General features: G+C 41.8%; 4 protein-coding genes and 4 non-coding genes across 19 annotated transcripts; 1 reads left to right on the forward strand and 7 right to left on the reverse strand.

The window, feature by feature from the left end:
* Positions 1-3: 3 nt before the first annotated feature.
* LOC122132165 (valine--tRNA ligase, mitochondrial-like) lies at positions 4-7,680 on the reverse strand (the record flags this gene model as incomplete). The annotated part of the gene is made up of 13 exons (XM_042706985.1): positions 6,683-7,680; positions 4,712-4,935; positions 4,411-4,492; positions 4,063-4,163; positions 3,744-3,865; positions 3,561-3,627; positions 3,315-3,412; positions 3,092-3,173; positions 2,705-2,824; positions 1,859-1,967; positions 1,684-1,772; positions 309-399; positions 4-84 (listed from the first exon to the last, which is right to left on the reverse strand). Coding segments are annotated over exons 2-13 (1,246 nt in total), but the record flags the coding sequence as incomplete, so codon positions are not given.
* On the forward strand, positions 5,534-9,381 carry ppp1r11 (protein phosphatase 1, regulatory (inhibitor) subunit 11). Its single transcript, XM_042706983.1, has 3 exons — positions 5,534-5,863; positions 6,498-6,606; positions 7,689-9,381. The coding sequence occupies exons 1-3, from the start codon at positions 5,786-5,788 to the stop codon at positions 7,877-7,879; spliced, it is 378 nt and encodes a 125-aa protein (XP_042562917.1). The 5' UTR covers positions 5,534-5,785; the 3' UTR covers positions 7,880-9,381.
* Positions 9,382-10,292: 911 nt separating this feature from the next.
* Positions 10,293-18,898, reverse strand: cunh6orf47 (chromosome unknown C6orf47 homolog). Of its 12 annotated transcripts, XR_006152170.1 has the most exons (14): positions 18,721-18,898; positions 18,162-18,224; positions 17,871-17,988; positions 17,633-17,698; positions 17,393-17,459; positions 17,149-17,214; positions 16,891-16,963; positions 16,645-16,711; positions 16,385-16,451; positions 16,141-16,206; positions 15,052-15,951; positions 13,335-14,329; positions 11,681-12,088; positions 10,293-11,562 (listed from the first exon to the last, which is right to left on the reverse strand). XR_006152170.1 is itself a non-coding variant. In XM_042706972.1 (13 exons), exon 12 carries the CDS (start codon positions 14,301-14,303, stop codon positions 13,350-13,352), a length of 954 nt encoding a protein of 317 aa, XP_042562906.1. In that variant the 5' UTR covers positions 14,304-14,329; positions 15,052-15,951; positions 16,141-16,206; positions 16,385-16,451; positions 16,645-16,711; positions 16,891-16,963; positions 17,149-17,214; positions 17,393-17,459; positions 17,633-17,698; positions 17,871-17,988; positions 18,162-18,224; positions 18,721-18,898; the 3' UTR covers positions 10,293-12,088; positions 13,335-13,349. The 12 variants fall into 12 exon arrangements, 11 of the variants coding, with proteins under 11 accessions (XP_042562906.1, XP_042562907.1, XP_042562908.1 ...); XM_042706972.1 differs by having other exon boundaries at positions 10,293-12,088; XM_042706973.1 differs by having other exon boundaries at positions 10,293-12,174.
* LOC122132166 lies at positions 16,281-16,346 on the reverse strand. Its single transcript, XR_006152171.1, has one exon. It is a non-coding gene; the product is annotated as a small nucleolar RNA SNORD52 (small nucleolar RNA).
* Positions 16,788-16,853, reverse strand: LOC122132167. Its single transcript, XR_006152172.1, has one exon. It is a non-coding gene; the product is annotated as a small nucleolar RNA SNORD52 (small nucleolar RNA).
* On the reverse strand, positions 17,290-17,355 carry LOC122132168. Its single transcript, XR_006152173.1, has one exon. It is a non-coding gene; the product is annotated as a small nucleolar RNA SNORD52 (small nucleolar RNA).
* Positions 17,770-17,835, reverse strand: LOC122132169. Its single transcript, XR_006152174.1, has one exon. It is a non-coding gene; the product is annotated as a small nucleolar RNA SNORD52 (small nucleolar RNA).
* Positions 18,899-19,808: 910 nt separating the features above from the next.
* On the reverse strand, positions 19,809-23,788 carry LOC122132164 (CD209 antigen-like protein E). The gene is made up of 7 exons (XM_042706984.1): positions 23,299-23,788; positions 22,874-23,008; positions 22,515-22,589; positions 21,626-21,697; positions 21,234-21,388; positions 20,784-20,899; positions 19,809-20,354 (listed from the first exon to the last, which is right to left on the reverse strand). Exons 1-7 carry the CDS (start codon positions 23,378-23,380, stop codon positions 20,177-20,179), a joined length of 813 nt encoding a protein of 270 aa, XP_042562918.1. The 5' UTR covers positions 23,381-23,788; the 3' UTR covers positions 19,809-20,176.
* Between the last annotated feature and the right edge of the window lie 1,173 nt (positions 23,789-24,961).

Consider the following 24,961-nt stretch of genomic DNA (forward strand, 5'->3'; position numbering starts at 1 on the left):
CAATCACAGTCAGCCGTGGGAGCTCATGCCGCTGGGAGAGCAGGAAGTCAGCATGGTCGTGAGCTGGAGTGATCTTCACCGCCCCTGAGTATTTGTATGTGTGTGTTTGTATTTGTGTTTAAGGGTGCGCGTGCGTGTGTGTGTGTGTGTGTGTGTGTGTGTGTGTGTTAGAAAGTGGAGAAAAAAGCAAGGAAAAAAAAAGTCAGATTCACAAAGCACTGAAACATTGCAATTCAAACTTGATTTGACTAACAGCTTCCGTTACCTAACCATGCGAGAGTAGCACCCTAACCCTAACCCTGCAGTACCTGTGCCAAACTGCATGTCCACAGATGCATCAGAGATGATGGGCAGTAGACGGTCAATAAAGGGATGTCTGCACTGCCTGCCATGGAGCTCCTACACGAGGGGAACACATAGCTCAGCGTTATCATATAGAATCTATTTCAATAGCAAAACAAACCATTCAATAGCCCAAGAGGAAAACAATACAAATAGATCTGATTTTATATCAGCAAAGCCTTACTGAACAAACCACCACAAAGCAGGGGCTATGTCGGTGTAAAGGCAGTCAAAATGTTACCAACGATGGAAAACACCAGGCTGGAAGGTTTGGAAAGTGATAAATATTGCGGCAAAATACAATTAATCATTCAATTATTAAATGACCTACAATATTACCACGCAGTATATAAGTCAGTTGTTAGATGTAATGACATTGCATTAAACAGTGAGCTTAAATGTTACGAGTATCAATCAAACTGATTGTATGGTCAAAAACAAATGGATCAGGATCAATGTAAGACTAAATGTGAAAATGTTACATTCCTATACATTAACTACACATAGTTTTACATTTACATTTACATTTAGTCATTTAGCAGACGCTTTTGTCCAAAGCGACGTACAAGGGAGAGAATAGTCAAGCTACGAGCAATAGAACCTGTTGTAACAATAAATACTACTTTACATAAGAAATATAACAAAATGTAATAAAAAAAAGAAAAAGAAGTGCAGAAATGTAACTGCTGTAATTGCAAGTTACGCACTAGTCGATCTTCGTTTTAGATGTCAGTAATGCTAAGGTCTACTTTGTGCACAATACAAGAGCCTGCTTCTCTCTCACAGCAGGTGGTGTGGCCTATTTCCCCAGATGTGCGAGAGCCTGTGTTGCGGTTGCTACCTAAAAGCGCTTTTCCACCGTAGGAACTTGGGGCACCAGGTGGCGTGAGCGTTTACAGGAATGGCCCCCTAATCCACCCTGTCAGCCTTTCTGTTTCCACTGTAGTGCAGGAACTATGGACCTACAAGTTACGTAATATTTTGCTCTTCGATCGCAACGTCAATTCCGAGCATGACAAAATACTGATATATTCCCGCACAGCACACAAAGGTGCCCCCCCCCCGCCAGCAGTTCCTGCTGTGGAAAAGCAAGTTAAACAGAAGTCTTCTGTTAAACTGCCATTTGACCCATTTCCAGACATTGTAGATTGACTGTAGATTTTGTAAAGTGCATTCCACCTTATATCAGTTAGTCACTTTTGTTATGTGTACACCTTGTATGTGTCTATAATGAAGCTGTGGGTAAACACATCAAAGGCTATAGTGTGTTTGTAATTCATATGTATTGATATATATATTGTGACATCAGTTTTGGTGTGTATAGATCATGGGTGCACTTACTGTGTATCGTGGGTCATCCGGGTGCACAGCTATGGCCACATCTCCCAGCATGGTCTCCGGACGAGTCGTTGACACACACACCTCTCCGTCTAACACACACACAACCTCACAGGTAAATGTACACTCCTCCTCTTTAAGTTGCACAGAGAAAAAGTCTAAATACCAGGCCACTTACCTTGTCCTTCAACAGGATAGGCGAATGTAACTATCGTGCCAAACTCAACTTCTCGCTCATAACCAGGAACCGACAGAAGAGTCCTACCAGGCAACTGCTTAGAATCTACCTATTTTAAAACACACACACACATTTTAAACATATTTTAATATATGAACAGAAATCCCTGTGCACAGCCAATGTTTGGTCACAGGAACATCCAGGTCATTTTGTGGAGCGGACCTGAAGAAGCATGCAGGTGTAACACATTGTTCGCTCTGGATAAAAAGTCGGTAATACACTGTAGTGTGCAGTGGTTAATTTAGATTTTATATTTTAACATATGTTTAAATATTAAAGCAGCAATAAGTAGTTTTTGGCTTGGAGCGCCCCCTAGCGGCGAAACCTGTTGAAATTTGCTTTCCTCGTTCATGACAAACTAGCGAGTCAACAACTTTGCTAACACAGTCAAACATCAAGCAAGTGCAAGACAAGACAAAGCAAATAAACTACTTACTAATCCAGCAGAAAGATGGCTAGCTCTGGATCGAAATCGCTACCCGATCCTAGTCGCGCATGCTCAGACACAAAGGACCGGGCGGCTCCAGAAATCTTACATACCACAGTATTTTCCCTACAGACCCCCGATGGCAATTCATTCTCCATATTAAAAGTAATTGTACCGGCACAATTTTTTTCAAGCTGTTATTTTAAGGTAAAATTGTTACATATTGTTACTTTAAAGAGGGAAGGTTTTCAGCAACTAAAACAGTAACTAAAATGCATTAACTGAAATACGGATTGAGACAGGGTGTTGTAGATGAAGTGCAGATAGGTAGGGTGCTTGTAGGAAGCGTGGAGCTGTACCTCTATATCAGATATGGCTGATTCCAGAGCACAGCTCCAGTTGACCAGACCTTCAGAACGGTAGATGAGACCAGAATCACTCAGACGCACCAAGGCCTCCGTCACAGCACTGCTGAAACCCTACAATGGACACACAAACATGACATGACGCACACATCAGTCACACATTGGCCTAACATCGATGTTAAAGATTAAATCTAAATTTGAACAGATGCAGGAGCCACTAGGACACACATAGGAGTCTGGTCCCCGATGTGTATACACACACGTGTGTGTGTATGTGTATGTGTATGTGTGTGTGTGTGTGTGTGTGTGTGTCTGTCTTGTGATGATTTTTGTGTTTCCATCTCCATTCAGGTGTACATGTATAAGGCACTGTCTCCTTACTGGGTCCATGGTGAAGCAGGTTCTGGTCCAGTCCAGCGAGGCCCCAAGTTTCCTCAACTGCCCATAGATCTCATCTCCTTTCCTAAAATTAAGATTTTTCGACATGGACATTATATATACAGTTACTAGCTTTCATTGATCATAAATGCTGGTCAGGTGAGCTGCACAACACAACACATGAAAAAGAGTTTAGTAAGGAACATACAGGGAGGGCGGGACTCACTCATTTTTCCAGTTCCACACCTCCTGGAGGAACTCTTCCCTGCTGTAGTCTTGTCGGCGTTTCCCATGTGTCTTAAGAAGCCTCCTCTCTACTACAGACTAACACACACACACACACACACACACACACACACACACACACACAGATAAGCACATGTTTACACTCATACTGTATGCATGCACGCACATAACCGCACACTTTGTAGTTTTCTCGTTCTGAACCGAACAAATAATGGCAGTCACACACCTGTGTGGCTATTCCAGCGTGGTCACAGCCTGGTACCCACAGCACTTTGTAGCCCTGCATCCGTCGCCTGGACGATAAACATGTACAAACATGTCACATAAACGCAATCCGGTCTCAGTTCTCTAGAACAGCACATAGACATGGATAGTCTGTGGCCTAAGTAGGACTAACTATGACACCAACCAGCGGGAGAGGGTGTCCTCGATCGCCACAGTCAGGGCATGGCCGAGATGGAGAGATCCAGTCACGTTGGGCGGAGGGATACATAGTGAGAAGGTCTGATTGACAGCATGTGGCAGTTTCCTCTGAGACAGGAAAAGAAAAATCAACACCATCTTCTCAAAACACAAAATTGGCTGATGCATCAAGTGTGTCAGACAAAAAGGAATGGCATAGCGGCATCTCTTAGAAATTCCACATAAAATATCAAGTAGAGATAGATGCAGAAGTGTTGTGGTAGTGACATGCGCTGCAATGTAATTTATTGGTAAGTTCCCCTCACATGGTGCTCTGGAGTAAAGAACCCTTCTTTTTCCCACCACTGATACCAACAGGATTCCACATACTCCGGACTGTAGGCCTGAGGGAAGGGCACACTGGTGTCTGAGAGGCACAGAACAAAGGAGAGGGGAAAAGGAGCAACGAGAGGAGTCAAGAGCACTGCAGACAACCCATATTCAGCCCAGATTAGATCACACTGCAAAGGACCTACAAACATGTGTCACTGAATTTAAACATACACGTGCATTAATCTGTGTTACTATCCATGGATAGTCACATCACTGGTTGATAGTCACGTAAGTATCATTATTTTGTTTTAGCCACAAAAAAATAAAAGACAAAATGAGACCTTTCTTTTCTCCTGGTATTGTGGAAGTGCTGTATACTATCTTATCCTTCTGTGTCCATTTTAAGCCTTCATTATCCAAACCCTGCAAATGTCACAGTGAGTCATTCAGCTATACGTACATTGATGACATGATGATCAGATGTAATACAGATTACATTTGCCTGTTTGGAGTGTCATGAGTTCAATATGATGTAAAGGGTGTCCATGAGATGAAGAGTGTGTAGAGAGTTCTTAATAAGTGAGTGTGGTGAGTGAGTATGCTGTGTGATTGTGAACTAAGAGTTCTTTCAAGGTCAGTCACCTTGGATAGGATGTTTTTTTCCCTCTCGTGTTTCCGTCTCTGTTTTTCAAACTGAGGCCGCAGTGTGGGAGAGGACTGTTGAGTGGGGATCTTAGGAGGTTTCACCGCCTTCTGAGAACAGAGCCTACATCCCCACACAACCCACACTCTATGTGTCCCACTCTGGCGGACCCACAGTGACAGCCTACACATGGGATTCCACATCCCCAGATACCCAATATTGTCTTGTGAGAAGAGAGAGAAAGAGAGAGAGAGAGAGAGAGAGAGAGAGAGAGAGATATTCGTTACTAGAGTATAGAAGGTCATAATAGAAAAGTTGCCTCAAAAGCCAAGGAAAATAGGAGAAGGGGCGTTCTTAACTGCCGACCCAGGATGTCACACTCATAGACATGGTCACACACTATGGTCACACTGATCAGAATTAAATTACGATAGTCACTTCCGTCTTGTGTTGCATGAGCAACTAGCAAACCGAAACAAATACAGTTGAAAGTGACAAATGATACAGTAGATGCATGAATAAGAATCTGACAAATATGATAGCTACCTTCTTACTATATGCTGTAGGGCGCAGACATGTTGGAGGAAGCTGTCATTCATGGACTAGCATTCTAGCACATCGTCCTTATATCTACTGATGACTGATTAATATATCACTTCAGATCTTCCTCTGAATCGATTTAAAACATAAGGAATAGTCTTTGTCAAGTCGCTGAAAATACATTACTTTAACACCGAACTACGTTAACGTGTGTAAGAGGATCACATGTTAGCTTTCTGGATGTAGCACATCGGACACAGATTTGAGAAACACCAATTTACTACACGGAAGTGGTCCGTCTGTGTAAACTGTTCGATCAACCGCAAATTAAGCGCATAAACAATCAACTCATGCAGTACAGCTGCTTCGACGCACTGATTTCGTGAGACGATACTGTAGCGGTAGTAAATGGTTGGAAGTGCGTGAAACAGCCAGGTTTAAATATTTTTAAACATTTCTGATAACGGAACACGTTTCAGTAGCTAACTGATTTGAAAGAGAGAACCTACGTTAGCTGGCTAACGGTAGCAGCCATGGCGGAGGTCCCAGGTACTTCTAGTGAAACGATAACGGAGACAGTAACGATCAACACACCGCCACCGCCCCAGCAGGTACATAATGCTATACAGCCATTGACAGTTGACTGTCAAGTGTAATTCATCCTTTTTGTTTAAGTTATTCAGTCCAGCCATCTTTGCTGTTATTCTAAACATTGTTATTTTTCGTTAGCTATTACATTATGATTAGCTTGATGTCATAGCTAACGTTAACTAAGTTAACAAGCTAAAACGAATCGAGTAGCTAACTAGCTCAGGTCTACTAGTTTTGCAACCTGTCGTGGCTGTCTAGGTGGCCACTAATAGCGATCTGTTAAATTATTACATGATGTGCATGTAACTGGCCATAACATTAATTTAACAGGAATGAGTTTAGCGATTCCTTATTAGATTGCTCAATCAGTAGCTAGCCGTATTTGACTGATGGACGTCTTGTTCAGCAAAATTATGTAATTCGCTGCTTGGCCATCTTTAGTTAAAGGCAGTGGTTCTCAAGCCGAGCTTGAACACCTTCAAGAAGTCGAATTCATCTGAAAGAAACGTGAAAATAATCCATAGATGGATATTACTTTTCTGTATAAGAAAATAGTATTGTGATGAGTGTAAAGCTAACTAGGATAGCTGTGATAAGGAAATTAGTTGTTTGTAGATTTGATGTCCATGCATTTGAATTGAATTTGTTGTTTAGGAGGGTCGAAGTCTGACCATAAAGCTTAGAAAGCGGAAAACGGAGAAGAAGGTGGAATGGTCCAGCGACACGGTTGATAACGAACACCTGGGCAGGAGATCATCGAAATGTGAGTTTCGGACCCGGCCTTCAGTCCTTATTCCAGTCCAGATATAGAAAACGAGGTTGTTTGCTTAATCGCTCACCTCATTAATATAGATTTTGCTCTCTCGCTCCCTAAGAAAGCGTTTGATTCTCTCTCGTCACCATCTTGTATGGTTGAATGAATATAGTGAGGTCATATATGTCCAATTTAGTTGTTCTTTGTTCAAGTTTGTCTGTCATTTTGTACAGCACTATTCAGACCCCGTTTTTAGAGCCTTACAAGGGTACTTGAGGAGAATGGTGTGCTGTGACGTACTCTGAAGTCTGGATTTAGTGACTATTGGCTGCAATCCAATCCCTTATTCCTTACAGATTTCCTGTATTATGGCCCCCATAAAATGGTCATATGTGTCTAATGTTCACCATAGATAGTTGTTTATGTGGATGCCATGCCCTCTGTCCATCATAGAGGGTGTGTGTATATGGGGTCAATTTAGTAACAAAAAGACTTGCAAACAAACAGAAGGTGATTAACAAATGTCTAATGATGTACAAATAAAAATGCTTCAAGCAAACAAATAAAGGACAAGTTACACAAATGTAAACAACAAATGGAAATTAATAAACCACGTTCTGCATATCTATTTAATCGGTTTTACAAGTGGAACACATTTGCACAGCAACAGGCCTCTATTCACCTCATCAAATAGCTGGTGGATTGTGTGACGGTTGTGTAATTTTCTTTACAACTTTATCAGGTATGATTATAAATAACCCTTATCTTCCACATTATGTTACGGTATATAGCATAGATAGTTACACATTGCAAACATGTAACTAACTATATTTGTTTGCGAGAAGCATTTTTATTTGCAAGATGTGTGCATAAGTGCAAATCGTGGAGCATTTATAAATCACATTCTGTTTGTTTGCAAATCATAGGGGAATTTGTAAATCTTTTAGTCACTAAATCGATCCCATATGTGTAGTCTTATATCCCAAATGTGGATTGCTTTTGTATTTCTCTCATATGTTGTGTGTGTGTGTGTGTCAGTGTGTGTTTTTGGCATGTTCTCTGACTTCTGTGTGTATGTTTGTGATATGCAGGTTGCTGTGTATATGAGAAGCCGCGCCAATTTGGCGAGTCGTCCACAGAGAGTGAAGGGGAGGATGATGATGGGTGCGGGAGTGCACACTGCATCATGGGCCATGGGAGCCGGCACAGACCGGGTGAAGGTGGCGGCGGCGGCGGTGGGGGCACAGCGCCCCCTAGCTCTGGAGGTCCAAACACCCACTGATGCATGTCAGTGTAGCTGGTGGCCAACTGGTGGGGATTGCAGTCTGTGACCGTCATAGAGATAGCTCTACTCACCCCTCATTGCACTCAGTCACTGCGTTCCCTGGAGAGAATGAGAATCTCACACACAGACACAGGCTCTGATGCTAGAGAACCAAACATCTTCACAATCATAACGCTTTGGATGTATGTGGCAGTAAGGGTGGGGTTAAATAATTGTACATATACATCAGTTTGACCTCTTTTTACATAGTTGAATTCCCCTTTATTATTTATTTGTTTGTGTTTAATATTAGCCTTAAGTAGAGTGTATTTCATAAGAAGGCACCCTCGATGGGATAGTCTCCATGCTGAGCACCTTTGCGCTTCAAGAGGTTTTGGTTGTTTATGTCTTCTGGCTAAATGACGTTAGCACTGTGCTTGTCCAGTGGCTTACTCCTAACACCATATCACTATACAATTCAATATGACCAAATTAGAGATAACTATACTTAAACATTACTACTCTAGACCAGACTGAGTAACTCGAGACCCTGAAGAGGTGACCATATTTGTGAATTCCCCAACAGCTCTGCAAGAACACAAGCCATGGCAACTTGCTGCAGACTCCACATAGTTCTGACAATCTGTGTGCTTGAACGAGTGTGGCCTAGCTTATGGTTAAGTGTGTTTAAAGGTGCGTGCTGCACCTGCTGTGAATATGTAAAAGTTTGATTCCTAAAACACTCATCTGTAATCCGATGAGGCTTCCCCCCAAGAAAGCAGAGAAGAGCCCGAACAGCTGTCATCAAAAAGTCGACTTGCTAAACAGTGCTGATCTGGGCACATTTTCATTCCTTTCAAGACGAGTTGGGATAGTGAGACAGAAGCCATACAAAGAATTCAGCGATTAGACGTGACTGTTTTCTCATATGGGCAGACGGTGACTCAGGTGGGCCCACCTCCCTTCGACTCTTCCTCAGCTCACACACATTCACAAAGCATATCACACCCACTTGCACACCACAGCTTCAAAAACAAAAGTCTTAAAAAAAAAAAAATCTCTCTCAGACCGAACCAGAGCTCATCTCAAGCACATCACGTGAAATTCGAAACCCTACGGTCCAAGAGCACTGCTAAGCTGAGTTCTTGGCCAAGGAGTAAGCCACGTGCATGTTGCTGTGGGTGCGCCCCTGCTCTGCACCAGACACAGCATCGGAGTGTGAGTCAGTGTGCGTGTGTGTGTATGAGGGTGGGTGCATGGCTAATCACTGTCTGAAAAGGCGTGTTTGTGATAAATGATGTCTCCAGTCCAGCTTTGGCTGGACCTCTGCCTCCTGGTCATCTGTGTTACACATCTGACTGCTTAGCCTCACAATGCAGGATTATCCTACCAGTATATGCCACCATTTTCTACAATAAAACCTTCAGTATGTATGTTACTTAACTGATGATGCACATGTGTGTATATAATGAAAAAAAAAACATAACAGAGTTAATGTGAATAAAGAGGTTTGACCCGTGTGCTATTTTTGTCTCTTCTAATGGATTCTGAAGGAGGCACTAGATCTTTACCATGTCAGAAAGCCTGTGGTTCAGAGTCAGCAGAATAAAAGCAGTTGATTGTGTTTCAGCGCCACACCCAACCCCTCAGCCTTCTAGATGACTCTTTTACGGGCAGATAGGGTCGACATCTTCAGTGTTACAAAACTAGGATGCTGAACTAAGTTAACTGCTGTCTTGAGGGGAGTATTCCAAGTTTGTGGTTTCATGACAAACCCTGTTAAGTTTATCTCAAGAGTAAGTCGCAAAACTTGTTTTACTAGGAGATTGAAGCCATAGAGATCTTCTATTAGGTTTACCACTTACTCTGAATTAACTTCTCCAGGTTTGTCACAACACCTTGTGCCACGTACTTAGAATACCCTCCTGGACACCGGTGGTATAAATAAGTCAAATAAAGAGCAGCCATTTCCAGCCACTTGTTTTGAAGCCATCAGCAGGGTTATTCCAGGCTGTTGCCTGGCAAGTGCAAGCAGATCCCACTGACTCATCCCAGTCTAATTTCATAAGAGTTCACACCTGTCCCCACAGGAACAGGTTCTCAGTCCAGCCCAATTCCAATTCAGTTTTGAAATGCAGTGTAGTGCCAGATTAGTCTTGGACAGGTTAACACTAAGCACATCCTCAAACGTACAGCTATACATCTGATCATCCTCAAACGTACATCTAAACATCTCTGTGATCATCCTCAAACGTACATCTAAACATCTCTCTGATCATCCTCAAACGTACATCTAAACATCTCTGTGATCATCCTCAAACGTACATCTATACATCTCTGTGATCATCCTCAAACGTACATCTAAACATCTCTCTGATCATCCTCAAACGTACATCTATACATCTCTGTGACAGTTCAGCCACATGCATACTGGAGTGACGCTCATCTTTATTCACACTCAGTCCAGAACACAGCTGGGCTCAGAACAGCATTTCATCCAGGAGAGCAATCTGATCTGTTATTCCACTTCTGCCTCTACATCCTTCCATCCACCTCTACAATCCCCCCAACCCCCAACCAAATACATGTTAACAAAACATCTCTGAAGTCCCCACATCTGTGTGTGACTAGTTACTCTGCACTTCTAAGACAATCCACATTGTGACAGTATATGATGACACTAGCATAGGGTTCTCCAGAGACGTCTGTGTGTGGAACATATTACAATAATACAAGGATTACAAAAGAGATTCATATAGAAAAAGAGTTTAAAGCTTGGTTTTGTGCGCACAAAACAACTACAACAGCCCTAAACATGCATAGGTTAGATTAACATAAAAAGCTATATTAAAAAAGATATGTACAAGAACAGTGAAAAAGATGGTAATGGTTATATGTATGTATGTGTGTGTGAACTGTATACATGTGATACAACAAAGCCACTAAATGACTGATCTTTATCTTAAATCTATCCTCAAATGATAAAAATGTAACAGTGCAATGGGTTACTGAATAAGTCAGTAAGGCCACTCCATTCACAATAGAAATGGATATGCAATCAGAATAAAGACCCTGTCTTTAAAAATGTCAGTTAGCTGATATATAACTAATAAAATTATGTCTTATATTAGTATGCTTAAACTATCTTAGTCATTCTTGTGTGTGTCTGGCTGTTAGTGTTAGGACATGCAGATATAATGAGCCTATGGCACATGAGCAAACAATGAAACAATACACATTAATAAAGAACAAAATCCCCGAAAATCATTTCCACAAAATAAATCAGGCAAAATACTTTCATCGAATCCAGTTGTACCTCTGCCCAAGTTGCCCAAAAGTGAACTCAACATATCCTCTGGGGGAACAAATGATGGAAAAGATGGTGAAATAGAGACAAAACAACATGCAGACTGGGAGACACACAGGTCATAAAATGTGTCAAAATCACGAGGCAGTAGTGGGACAAGACACATGCAGTGACTGTAGCAGTGGTTATATTCTTCTACTGTAGCTGCAGACGGGCTTCTACCCATAAAATGGAGTGCTGGGCATCCGCAGTTTTCATAAATGAGCAATCAGCAGGGCTGCTGGTGGGACTGCCAGAGGATCTGAGGGTAGTTCTTTCAGCGGAGAGATCTGGAGGCTGGAGCTGCTGGTGGGACTGCCAGAGGATCTGAGGGAAGTTCTTTCAGCGGAGAGATCTGGAGGTTGGAGCTCAAGTCACTCAAGCATTCGGAAAAAAAATCTATTTCCCTTCTTTAAAAGGTGTCTTTTCACAGAGATATTTACTGTGCTACATGAAGTACTTAATTAGCTCACCCCTGTGGATGTAAACTGGAACTCCTTTTCCATTTCCAAATTCATACGATGGAAAGTTCTTTTAAAATGGATACATAACATGAAACTGCTCGTCTATCCAATGTTTCATGAATAATCACAAGTAAAGGACTTGGATGAGAACAAAATGGATGTTGTTCCAAATCACAGCTTGTACCAGACATCTAGGGCAGAAAAAGAAAAGAAAAAATAGATAAAAATGGAAAGTAGTCTGGTAGTAATGTGAGGTGTTTGTTAAAGTCATCTTGAAGTGTCACAATCCTTTGCTCCAAGCAGAACGCTGCAGTGGCTTAGTGAAGTGAAAAGTTATGTGGAGTGTAGGTCACATAGAGCTCCAGGCGACGAGGCCCTCGGATGGAGCACGTGCGGAAGCACCCGGATCCGGTCGGCCTGTAGAGACACGCACCGGCAGAAAAGATCACCAGCTGATTACGAGAAAACTCCTGACCCTCACGAGACACGCACAATCGCCTCATCTATATTTCAGTTACAAGTCAGGGAACAAAAACAAGAGGTCAGCGTATGGGTAAACTGGACTGCACATAGTAAGCAACAAAAAAAAAAGGTCCTACACAACTTTCAGCCACCTGCCACATAGTCTAAACCAGGTGACTGGTTTGAACAGGTGGCCTAAGGGCCTTGGTGTTGTTGAGCATTTTCTACAGCTGGTGTGTGATGAAAATCTGCATCATTAAAATACTTGTTCCACTTTCTCAGCCCTACTTCCTAACTGCTCTTCTTGAGGTGGCCTACTCCCTCCAGGCTAATTTGGGCTTTGTTTTGGAGGTAGGACTGGGGAAGTATTTTGCTTCGTCTATGCTCAGAGCCGATTCAGCAACACTCTCACTGGACGCTCAACATGCACAGGCTGGAGCATATCAGTCAAGTGCTGCTTTAATCTAGTGAAGGGGCATTCACTTGACATCATTATTTCTGGATAATGCTGCCCTTGTAATCTAAACTCCACACATCGCTAGTTCCGGCTGTAGGTCTAGTGCTGCCATGTTGGCGTGACATCCATACAACATCATTTGTTCAGGTTGCACATTGCTGTTGCGCTGCCCATGTGAAACGGCATCCATGTAACATCATTAGTTCAGTTTGGTGTCTAACTAACCTCATAATGTCATGGATATTGGTTTCAGCTGCATGACTTCAAAAGTCCCATTCAACAGGGACAAGAAAACTTCACATGCAGTTAGAATTCACAATGTTCCACATAAGTAAAACATCCAACTCAAGAAAGAACATTATAAAAACTGTAACACTTATCCACTGGTTTTGTGAAATGAACCGTGTTGGAACCATTTTGATGTTTTAAGTTTACAGAATTAAATGATCAGAGAATGTGGTAGATTATCATGATAATATTTCATGATTACCTAATTGAGGAGTTATAACTTCATGATATAACATTAAATGATGCTATATTGGTTGTGTTTGTTGATGTCAATAACAATGATCTGTTCCGCCTAGCCCTTTAATTGATTGTGAGGCATGATGTTCACGGACTTTCCTCTTCAGGATATCAAAATGCTTTTTAAGGCCATAATTCTGAATTAAATGTCGACACAGAGTAAGATGAAGAACAGTTTGTCAACAACACACACAGCAACGCACCTCCTAAAACACTCACCCTTAATCCAGGTTACTAAGTCAGAATCTTTTTTCTGCTGCTTTCCTCCATGCTCAGCTTCTGCACACCAGTCTCGACTTCCTGTTTCTCCTCACTCCTCTCCTCCACCTCTTCCTGTTGTTCCCTCTGCACCTCCATTTGCTCCTCCTCTCCAGTGATGATGCTCTGTCGCACACTGACAGAGATGGCAATGCCCTGGATGATCCCATAAACCAACGCAAACTGCGGCAAGAACTCTTGGACCACCCACAGAAGTGTCGCCATGCCAACTGTAGAGACGAAGAACATGGCCATGCCATGCAGCCAGAGTTTCAGGGCACCCTGCACCCCCACAACGTCCAGAAGCATGCGGGCAGGGAGGGACGCCGCCCAAAGCAGACCAACTACACACAGATCAAAGAGATGTCGCAAGAAGTTAAAGCAGATCAGAAAGTGCTCCGGCAAGACCTCCCCTTCCCACGATCGTGAGAAAACACTAAAAGTTGAAGCCTTCTGGAAGGCTGTCGGAGAGGGGGGTGGGGTGTCATAGTCTGAGATATCCCCGTCTGCCTTCTCCTTGTCCCAGAGGCCTTCTCCCCACCCCGCCACCTTACGCTGGCGGAGTCCACTGGAGAAGGCAAACCTAGGCCACGGCAGGTAGGAGGAGGGCATCATAGTGTGCCACCACCGTGAGGCACTCTTCATAGGGGGACTGCTGTCACACTCTAGGGTGCCAGCTCTTAGGTCCTCCACTTCTGAGTGCTGTACTCTCTCCTCTGGTGCCTCCCAGTACTCCTCTATCAGCGTCTTGTGGTAAGTCTTCTCTTTTGGCGCCCCCCACACCCATGAGGCGACACCCCCCCAACCCCAGCTGGTCCTCTGGCTGCTGTCATCCATCACACACCCATCAGGGCTAGCTTTCCCCCCCCATGGCCGATAGGACAGGGTAGGGCGCACCCATCCCCAAACCCGCTGGGTCACAGACGTCATGACAGCCCTCCCGGCCTCTCGGTCCTCTAAGAAAGAAGGATAATGGACATAACAAAGGTGTTTTCAATTTAAGCAGAAAGGTTTTTGTCCGTTTAAAATGTATAGAACGATTGAATAAAACTGTTTGCAGTACAGGTTTAAAGGCTTTTGTCAGACACACATCAGCTACACATCTTTAATGTCAATTTCAGATCTTCCACAAAAAAAACGGATACACAGAAGAGGAGTAAATTGTCGAGAATACGTGTTGAAACAAAAAAAATCCACAAAGAAAAAGTTTCTCCCTACGTGTCAACACCGACATGACACAAACTTGGGCGTGTGGCCTCTAACGTTAGCAGGGCGACCTCTGGGTGATTTAACGAATAAATTAGCCCCTTGCCTTGGTAGCTAGCTAGAGATTTACAAAAGTGCCCAGCAAGTTATTAAATTACTCTATGCCGACATCGAATCCAGGGTAAGTTGAATGGGTACAAAGGGGAATATTTATTTAAGGCAGGTCACTACTTTAAAATCAACTGAAAAGTTTTCTAGGCAGTAACTTGTAACGTTAGCATTAGAATCTCAAACTCAGTTCTTCAGTACAAGCGAACATGTAGGTACACACTGGCAGGCTAGCCGTAACGTATCGCTTGATAATCCATTAAGTCAAGGGCCACGGTTCACTTAATTCGTGTCCTTATGAGCTAATGTTGTTTTATCGTTAGTGCACAGCGACTCAAAAAAAACATGCTCTACTTTCTCTTACCTCCAATGAGCAAAGAAGCTAACGATTCGATCAAGGAAACTTTTTTGGAAATCCGTCCTCCAGGAAATGTAACTGACAACGCATCATAAATAGCTATCGCCACAATACTACGTTCCAATGAATACTGTGTTTATATTTATGTCAACTTGGTCGTAAGTTCTCCATCAAAATTACAGGTAATGAATCCCACACCTGCTAAACAAGTGTATTTCAAGGCTTGTTTGCCAAGTTCGAACTTACGTAACTAATCCATCAAATATTTGAACACGATAGCTACTAGCTAGCAACCTAACGTATGGGTTTTCGCAATCTGTACCACACCAATACTAACGTTAAATGTTGTCGCCACTCAATGCTGCAAATGCACGCTTGCCACCTCCGCTTTTCACATGGCGTCAGCTGCATATTTTGCAGGCGTCAAAGTTTATCCTCTGGAGCTGCTAGTCATGTCATTTGTTCTACACTACGCATTAGACACTGATGAAACCGGAAACAGCTACGTGTTTGACGCAGACCCTGGTATTAACTTACCATAGCCCCAGCTAGTAACGTCAACATACATTCATATTGAATTCATGGTAGTTTATTGCAAGAAATGTACACTTTAAACGTATAATCTTAGACATCCGCCTATAACAATTACTTATGTCAGAATCAGAAATGTATATTGATCAACGTATCTAGCAGAAGCTTCAAAGAGAGTCACAAAACATTAGATAAAACACTTGTGTTCTGCGTTTACTGCAGCTGCATCATAAGTGGACAATCTACAAACCAACACCACTTCAGTTAAAACACACACACACACAATTCAATTTAAAGAAATTTATTTCGAATTTATGAGTCTTGGAGGTTGTTGGGTCCCAGTGCAGTTAATGTAGATCTTCATAACAGCAACACCTGGTAGGAAACACAAAACATTTTTTAGCACAGGTGATGGCATGGTTATTCAATTAACCCATAAGCAGCATCTCAGAGCGCTGCGAGTAGACTTCACAAACATTCAGTTGAACCAAATTAACGCAATCATCATAGACAACAAATACTGTTCCCCACCCTTTTGGGGGAAAAAATGAACTCCTTACGTACCTCATGACTTCACAACTGGAGCTTCTAGCTTGATCGTAGACTGACCATGATTCCATCCAAGTCAATCTACACCATAAGAGACCAATATATTTTAATTTTTTATTTTAACTAAAAATTGAGAAACATTTTAGACTGAATTGTGTTCAGTGCAGTGTGTAGACATCAACGGTAGTCAGAGACTCTAGTCTGCAAAAATCATCATCACACACTAGAGAGGTAGTAGGTCATGGCACAAATCACACACCTTGAAAATGAAAGGACCTTCCCCTCCTGCAAGCCACTGTAAAGACAGACATCAGTTACAGGAACACCTGGTAGAAAACAAACACAAAAGAATTAACACAGGTGACGGCATGGTTATTCAATGAACCCATAAGCAGCATCTCAGAGCGCTGCGAGTAGACTTCACAAACATTCAGTTGAACCAATTAACGCAATCATCATAGACAACAAATACTGTTCCCCACCCTTTTGGGGAAAAAAAAGAAAAAACTCCTTACGTACCTCATGACTTCACAACTGGAGCTTCTAGCTTGGATCGTAGACAGACCATGATTCCATCCAAGTCAATCTAAACCATAAGAGATGCACAATATTACATATTTTTCTTTTTACTCAAATTTTAGAAATGTTTTTAGACTGAATTGTGTTCAGTGCAGTGTGTAGACATCAATGGTAGTCAGAGACTCTAGTCTGCAAAAATCATCATAACACACTAGAGAGGTGGTGGTCATGGCACAAATCACACACCTTGAAATGAAAGGACCTTCCCCTCCTGCAAGCCCCTGTAAAGACCGACATCACATTCCAGGTACAGGAACACCTGGTAGGAAACGCACATAATAATTAACACAGGTGACGGTATGGTTATTCAATTAATCCATTAGCAGCTTCTCAGAGCGCTGCGAGTAGACTTCACCAACATTCAGTTGAACCAAATAACGCAATCATCATAGACAACAAATATTGTTAGCCACCCTTTTGGGAAAAAATGAACACCTTACATACCTCATGACTTCACACCTGGAGCATCTAGCTTGATCGTAGACAGACCATGATTCCATCCAAGTCAATCTACACCATAAAGATGCACAATATTACATATTTTTCTTTTTACTCAAATTTTAGAAATGTTAGCAGACTGAATTGTGTTCAGTGCAGTGTGTAGACATCAATGGTAGTCAGAGACTCTAGTCTGCAAAAATCATCATAACACACTAGAAAGGTGGTGGTCATGGCACAAATCACACACCTTGAAATGAAAGGACCTTCCCCTCCTGCAAGTAAAGACCGACATCACATTCCAGGTACAGGAACACCTGGTAGGAAACACACATAATAATTAACACAGGTGACGGTATGTTATTCAATTAATCCATTAGCGGCATCTCAGAACGATGCGAGTAGACTTTACCAACATTCAGTTGAACCAAATAACGCTATCATAGACAAATGTTGTTCACCAAGCTATGATTAAAAAAAAAATCTCTACCTCATAACTTCACACCTGGAGCTTTTAGCTTGGTTGTAGACAGACCATGATTCCATCCAAGTCAATCTACACCATAAGAGATAAGATATTAAAACAAAACACTACAAAAAATTAAGATATTTTAGTAGACTGAACTGTGTTCAGTGCAGTGTGTAGACATCAATGGTAGTCAGAGACTCTAGTCTGCAAAAATCATCATAACACACTAGAGGTGGTGGTGATGGCACAAATCACACACCTTTAAATGAAAGAACCTTGCCCTCCTGCAAGCCACTGTAAAGACAGACATCCGGTCTCCAGGTCCAGTAACTGGGCTTTACCAGTTGAGTGTGTGGAAGGCCTGGTGATAAGGGGGGCTGCAAGGTACAAGACTTAACGTTTAATACAAATTAAAAATGTATTTCAATCGCTCATTTAACAAATACGGTGTTCAGTGCACTGTGAAAAACAGCATCAAGGTTACTCAGAGAATAATGCATCTTCATAACACCGACAGCTCAAGTAAAATTGCAAAAAGGACATGCCTTACCACAAAATTTGCCAAGGTTTGCTTGAGCCCATAGTCACAAGAGCCTCCATACCCGGCAGACTGCTGAAAGAAGGTTGAAACACTGATGACCGTTCATAAGTGACATTACAGTGATAATCGTTGGTGTATAAACATGCGTTTTCAGTGCACTGTGAAAGACCATCATGCTGTATCAGAGACTATATAGTCTTGTGCTGTCATCCTTTAACACACATTACGAACTGCTACATACCTAGCCTGCAAACTACTACCGTTATAGATTGGTCAAATGGAATCTGGCTAATGTTTCACCGCATGGCAAACACGTGGGCCCTCTCTAAAACAGGGCAATTCTAGGGTAAACTCACCATGTAGCAAATTCTCTTGTTACTATGGAAATTCAATTAATTTATTAAATGCATAATTGAAAACTGTTAGATTTGCCGACAAGGCAATCACAGCGGATTTCACATTTCAAATCACCGCGCAGCCAAGTAAGAGTTAGCATAGCTGGGTAGTAGCAGTTTGGAATCTATACGTTACTAGCAGTTTCGAATCTACAAGTGAGCATTAAGCTTACCATTTCAAACGACGATATATTAAGATGAAACAAATAGTTTCATGATATTCTCATCCTGTACGGGTCACCTTGTAGTATAGTGTGATATAGCCCTAACTAGAGCGATCACCAAATAACACACGGCGCCACCAGGATGTTCCATGTTCCCGACCAAGAAGAAATTTTGCTACTGAGTTTGTGCTACTTATAGGACCAGCGACGAAAGGGTCCTAATTTTAGGTAACTAAGAAGTTGCCTGAGTACAGGACAGGATTTTTCCACTGTATGTGCCAACTGTTAATATCATTGGTATGGGCACAGGGTGAATGTCTGACATTTGTGCAATTTCACAAGTGGCCAGTTAATCTTACGAGGTGATTTATGCCATTACTTGCATTCAATTTGGTAGAAGTCAGTAAAAGCTACATATTGTAGTTGTAACACTGCATTCTCATTAAAGCTCGGTCCAGAAGTGCTGGAGAGATGCTAACAAATCGTACTGGTGGTAAAGGCTGTATAGCCTGGTGTGTAGTGTAACTTTAACTTTTCTAGGTTTTTCAGATGAAATCATTCAGTCAACTCACTGGCAGTAAGGTTGAGTGACTGTTCTGACCAATTTATGTAATCTCTCTGATGCCTTTCTACTTCAAAAAGTGCAAGAGCTTGAATATACTTGGTTCATCACATAAGGCTGCTAAATAATTCTTATGTTTATCACTGCTGTTGATCCAATTCTGCTGGCTGTTTACTGACTTCTGCCCAGTGTTATGTCTCTGAAGCATGTACATCTATTCAAGTAGATCCCCCAAAAATAATAATGAATGTTGAAAATGAGCATAATAGGTCATCTTTATTGTGCTTCCCTTCTATGTTAATGCTAGCATGCCTTTTTTGTTAGCGATTATGAGTCGGTGTGCTGCATGTAAAGGCCTGGTGTAGTTTCCCACTCTGTTAGCGTGTGTACTGCACCACTTTTGTATATTTGGTAACAAGGCTGCAAACAAACAAAACAAAGGCAGAAAACTGAAAATCAGAATTATTTTATTTTATGAAATAAATGTATTGATAAAAAATATATTTCAAGTGTATAGATTAATTTGTCTGTCAAAATACAGCATCTTCCCGTCTATAGTGATCTAAAAATAATAGTCTACTGAAATGCTGATCCAAACGAAAATGCTGGAAATTACTAGGTCAGACTACCTAACAGGTAGCAATATAGCATTAAAAGAACAGGGACTAAGGCTGAGTTCCTAAATTGAGAGGAGTCAGATGAATTATGTTTACCCACATAGGGTCATTTAATAAAATATTGTATTTCAGCAAAGCGCAGAAAGCCGAACACGCAGAAACCTTCGCCCACTCCCAGTTCTGTCGTTGGTCTGGAAAGTGGTTCCTTACAACCACAATGTAGAAATAACTGTGTACATTTGATGAAAATATTTCTTAAAAGCCTCCATATATAGCAGCTGAATATTCAATCTAATCCAATCCAATCGGTGGCTGTCGTCTCACAAACAAACTTCCACAGATTTTTGCAGGAGTTGTCACGCCAGTCTCCCATTTTGGAGACCAGTCCACAGTTTTCCCCAGAAGTGTCTTGCACCTTCCAGTTATCTGGTTCATCCAGTCCATTAGACCTTTTCAGCCAGAATCTGTGAACAAACAGGGTGGATGGAGTAAACATAATGCACCATGATGTAGACATGCTCTGTATGGAAGATGATGAACAGTTATACTACATATCTGTTGGTCTCTCAGTTCACTGAAGAAGGGGCAGCAGCACAACAACAATTCTGCATCTGCAATGACAGTGAGGCTGTTTTGTGTCAAACCTACAGCCAGCATAGTCTTTGTGCTGCGTCTGACTGACAAGCACAAGTTTGTTGTGCTTACATGTGTAACCATGAGAATAGCCGGGCAGTAGCAGCGCTGAACTACTGCTGAACAGTACAACCAGATTCTATACATTTGAATGTAGCACTTCATGTTTACATCATTGTTCATGGAACAGTATGTAGACTATTGACACATATAAGTAAGTGTTATGTGGTTGTGTTGAGAACGCGTGAGGCATGTCTTACACTGCTCCAGTCTCATTGAGAGGTGTGCTGTCCAGCCAAATCCACTGTCCCTCTGTCTCCAGGTCACTCAGTCCCATCCAGTAGACATTCTCAATGGCACTTTGGGATAGAAAATTCTAATGGGAAACATCACAGATATTTATTCCTAAATGGTATAACTATATGGAAAAAGCTCAAACCATCTTTATGCTTTTTTACAAAACAGAAAAATAACATGCACCAACTTCAAAGAACATATTCAGCAATGTATCAAATTTACAAAAAATAAACCTCATGAAAAATAAGAGACAATACCTTCATTAAAGGATGCTTTGGTAATCACGCTATTGAAAGTTTATTCCAAGTTCGTCATAAAAAGTGCGAATTTGTTCTGATAAAATGCATGAAGGTATATCCAGAATAGGTCAATAAAATGCATGCAATGATAGAAAAAACACCCTTTTACCTCACCTGTTCTTCTTGATTGTTCACAATGGCCAGATGCCCCCCTAATGTGATGCAGTGATCTCGACTCTGACTCCAGGTCTTATTAGTGGAGGAGAAGAGGTAGCACTTCCCACTGTTGTAAGCCCAGCCATCAGGACAGACCCTACAACCAGAGGTGGCTACAAACACACATGACGACACTGATCACTGGGTAGTGCTGTCACCATGTTTCACCGATGCAGCCTTTTGAGTACTGTGTAACATCATGTCAAACACCATGCTGTTTGCATTCAATGAAAGTACAAGTTAGCAATTGTCGCTAAAAGTTCCCTTCTTAAACTTTCTGGGGGAGGTGGAAAGTTCTTTCTATGCTTGTTTCACATTTGACTAAATGCATAATCTCATTTTAAACTTACCATCAAAAGACATTTGGAGGGTCAACAAATGTCTGTGCTTGACAAGCAGTTCCTCTACCCCTGCAGTTAAATCTATGAAAAATAAAAAATAAACCAACGAGGTCAGAGAGTGTAACATCAAAAAGAAATTGCAGAAGTCAATAAAACACTCAGTTCAGCTCAGCTTCTACATAAATGGAAGAAATCGAATAATGTCAGTTAAAACACATCAAAATGATGATTCAACAAATCCCATGATATACTGTAAGTGTTAATTAGAATACTTATAGTCCAAATATGTAGCTAAATCTCACACGCTCATCATTTCCAGTTTAGTAACTCCACATATTTCATCTGCCTCTGTGTTTTCCCCAAACAGAACACCTGACTGGTGGTGGCATGTTTCCTTAATTCAGACACACAACAGCTTATATAGCATCCATTGTAACTTATTTGTTCATCATGTTCTTGTCGTGGACACATTTTCTATGATTAACATTTCATCTGGGAAGGCATCATAATACTTAATATTTTCATACTATATATATTAACATAGTATCGCATTCCATTAAAACAATTTTTTTTCTAATTTAACATCGAAACGGATAGTTTCAGGAAGTGGTGTCAGGAATTCCCCAGCAGTTTCCAGTAAAATTTGTTAATGAACAAAACATTAGTCAAAGTGCAGCAGGCAAGATCACATGTACGTATCTCAAAGGGACATATTGAAAATGAATATGTAACTTGAACTTGAACATAATGTCCTTCAACATGCACAGTAGGTCATTCAATATATAAAACATATTTGTTTTTCTATGTTACTGTGCATGAAAGGGGCCACAATTATGTGTGTTAACACATCAGATGTATTAGAGAAAAATGAACATTTACAGTATCCAGTCAATCTCACCAGTGGTATTCAAGGTTGCTGACAAATTCTTGTTCAGTGCTTCTATCAGGTCAAGCTTAGTCTGTGCATTGGAATCTGCCAAAGAACACATACTTTTACATTATTTATTTAAGCATTGTAGAAAAACCTGTGGACCTGTAGATCAGAGTTGTACCATGGAGAACAACTACACAACAACAACAAACGTAAACCCAGAGACTTTACATACATACTGTATGTAAGCATTGTGGGGACACCTTTGGACCTGAGTGAATATGTAGACAGACTCACCATAGTATACTATCACAACAAAGGTGACAAAAGTGGAGAGAAAAGAGTTATGAGGGAACGCTAACAGGTGAACATGTACAGAAACTCACAAAGGTGAGCCACCGCAACAAAACCAGCCAGAGTGAAAAGCAGGCAGACGCTAAGAGCCAGAGACAGCAGAAGAAGTCCTCTGGATGTGGAGACGTTTCCTTTACTGCCACTGGGCTGCTGAGTCAGACATGAATCTGTGGTTGTGGAAGGAGAAAGATCAATAACATCTGTTCTCAGCCAAAGAAGCAATGATTTGAGCGAATTATCAATGAACAGCAAAATTAACTGTAATCAAACAATGTCTGAAACATTTGCCGAAAATGTGTTCCATTTTAATCCACATTTGGCATATGTCCTACAGCCACCTATTAACAGAAAACAAATGAATTCTCTAAATACTAAAGCTAATCCATTCAGTTTTCCTATAGGCTACCTAATCATAAATGAGAGAGCAAATGAATGAGTGCTACCTGAAATTACTTACAGTGCGGTGACTTATGGCAGTCAGGAGAATCTGCCCCCTTTCCCATTTCAGGCAAAATAACATTCCCACAGACATGGTCCATTATCACATAGCTAGTCGGTCTGCTACTAAGAGTCAGCTCAAGAGCTCATTTACTGAGTGAGAATGAACTTCTGTAGATGCCTAGTGTTATGAGGAGATAGGAGCATGTCACATGACATTTTTGTCACAGGCAAAGAGCTTCAGAGCACCCAAACCTTGAACACAGACTGCGTGACAGACGACATGGTTCCACAGATCACAAAACAGATCTCCTCTGTTTGCAAAGATCCGCTGAACCCACACACAAAGATCCTGTGGAAATCAAGCAATGTCTGCATTCATGCACTATCTGCAATCTCTGCAGGATCATTTCGATCAGGTGCTTCAGTTTATATGTCAGCAGACTCAATGGTAGAGCCTGTTCTAATCAACGCATGATCACCGTGATCATGTGTGTGTATTCCAACAATTATGATAGATTTAACTATGATAGAGTTGCTACGTCTCCATACTGGACAAGACAGTGAACATATTGAAGACATTTCTTCTCCTCTGTTAATTGAATAATTGACAACTGATTGTGCTCCCAATTATTGCTCATGCATTTCAGGTGTGTGTGTCATGTGACTGTCTATAAAAGCTGATGCACCTGCACAAAATAAAGTGATTGAGTGTTCTCTGAACTTGCATCCAGTCTCGGTATGTTATTTGTCCTCCCAAAGTTTATATAGATTGAGTTTGTATATCTAGCAGTCAAGCTCTGTTTAACAGGTTATGGGCCCAGATGCGTTTGACGTTTGTGTGCAGAGATATCCAATGTGAGTAGCCACCGAGAGACATTTGTTTGTATGCGCGTTTGAATGCGTGTCTCACGGATTGTAGTGCCAGCACCATGAGCGAACGTACAAGTTCACGTTGGTCTCGTCTTGTGTTTAACGGAGACGAAAAGAACTATGAACTGTGGGAGACTAAGTTTTTGGGCCATCTGCTGTTGCAGAAATTGAAGGACACAATTTTGAATCAGCCTGCCGATGGCGCGGAAGAAAACGCACTGGCTGAGGATGCAGCGAAGAACGCAGAAGCATACGCGGAACTGATCCAATTCCTTGATGACAAAAGTTTGTCTCTGGTCATGCGAGAGGCAGCGGATGACGGCCGTGGAGCGCTCAAGATTTTGCGCGACTATTATGCAGGCAAGGGTAAGCCCCGTATTGTATGCCTGTATACAGAACTGACTTCTTTGCAAAAGATGAGTAGTGAGAGTGTGACTGATTACGTCATACGTGCCGAGACTTCAATCACAGCGCTGCGTAATGCTGGAGAGGTTTTAAGCGATGGACTATTGCTTGCAATGATTTTGAAGGGGCTGCCAGAATCATTTAAGCCTTTTTCCATTTTTGTCACTCAAAGTGATGAGACTCTCTCTTTTGCGGAGTTCAAGACAAAGTTGCGCAGTTATGAGAACACTGAAAGTATGCGCACAGCTGCGGCCGACGACAATGTCATGGGGGCCCGTGCGCATCCAAGGAGGGTTACCCCAGCAGGCGCAAGTGCGCGCAGCACCGAGAGCGGGGACATTGTATGTTTCCGTTGTGGCCAGAGAGGTCACAAGGTAAGAGACTGTCAGCGTGGTCAACAGTGG

This window comes from Clupea harengus, unplaced genomic scaffold (genome assembly GCF_900700415.2).
Source record: "Clupea harengus unplaced genomic scaffold, Ch_v2.0.2, whole genome shotgun sequence".
NCBI classification, from domain to species: Eukaryota; Metazoa; Chordata; class Actinopteri; order Clupeiformes; family Clupeidae; genus Clupea; species Clupea harengus.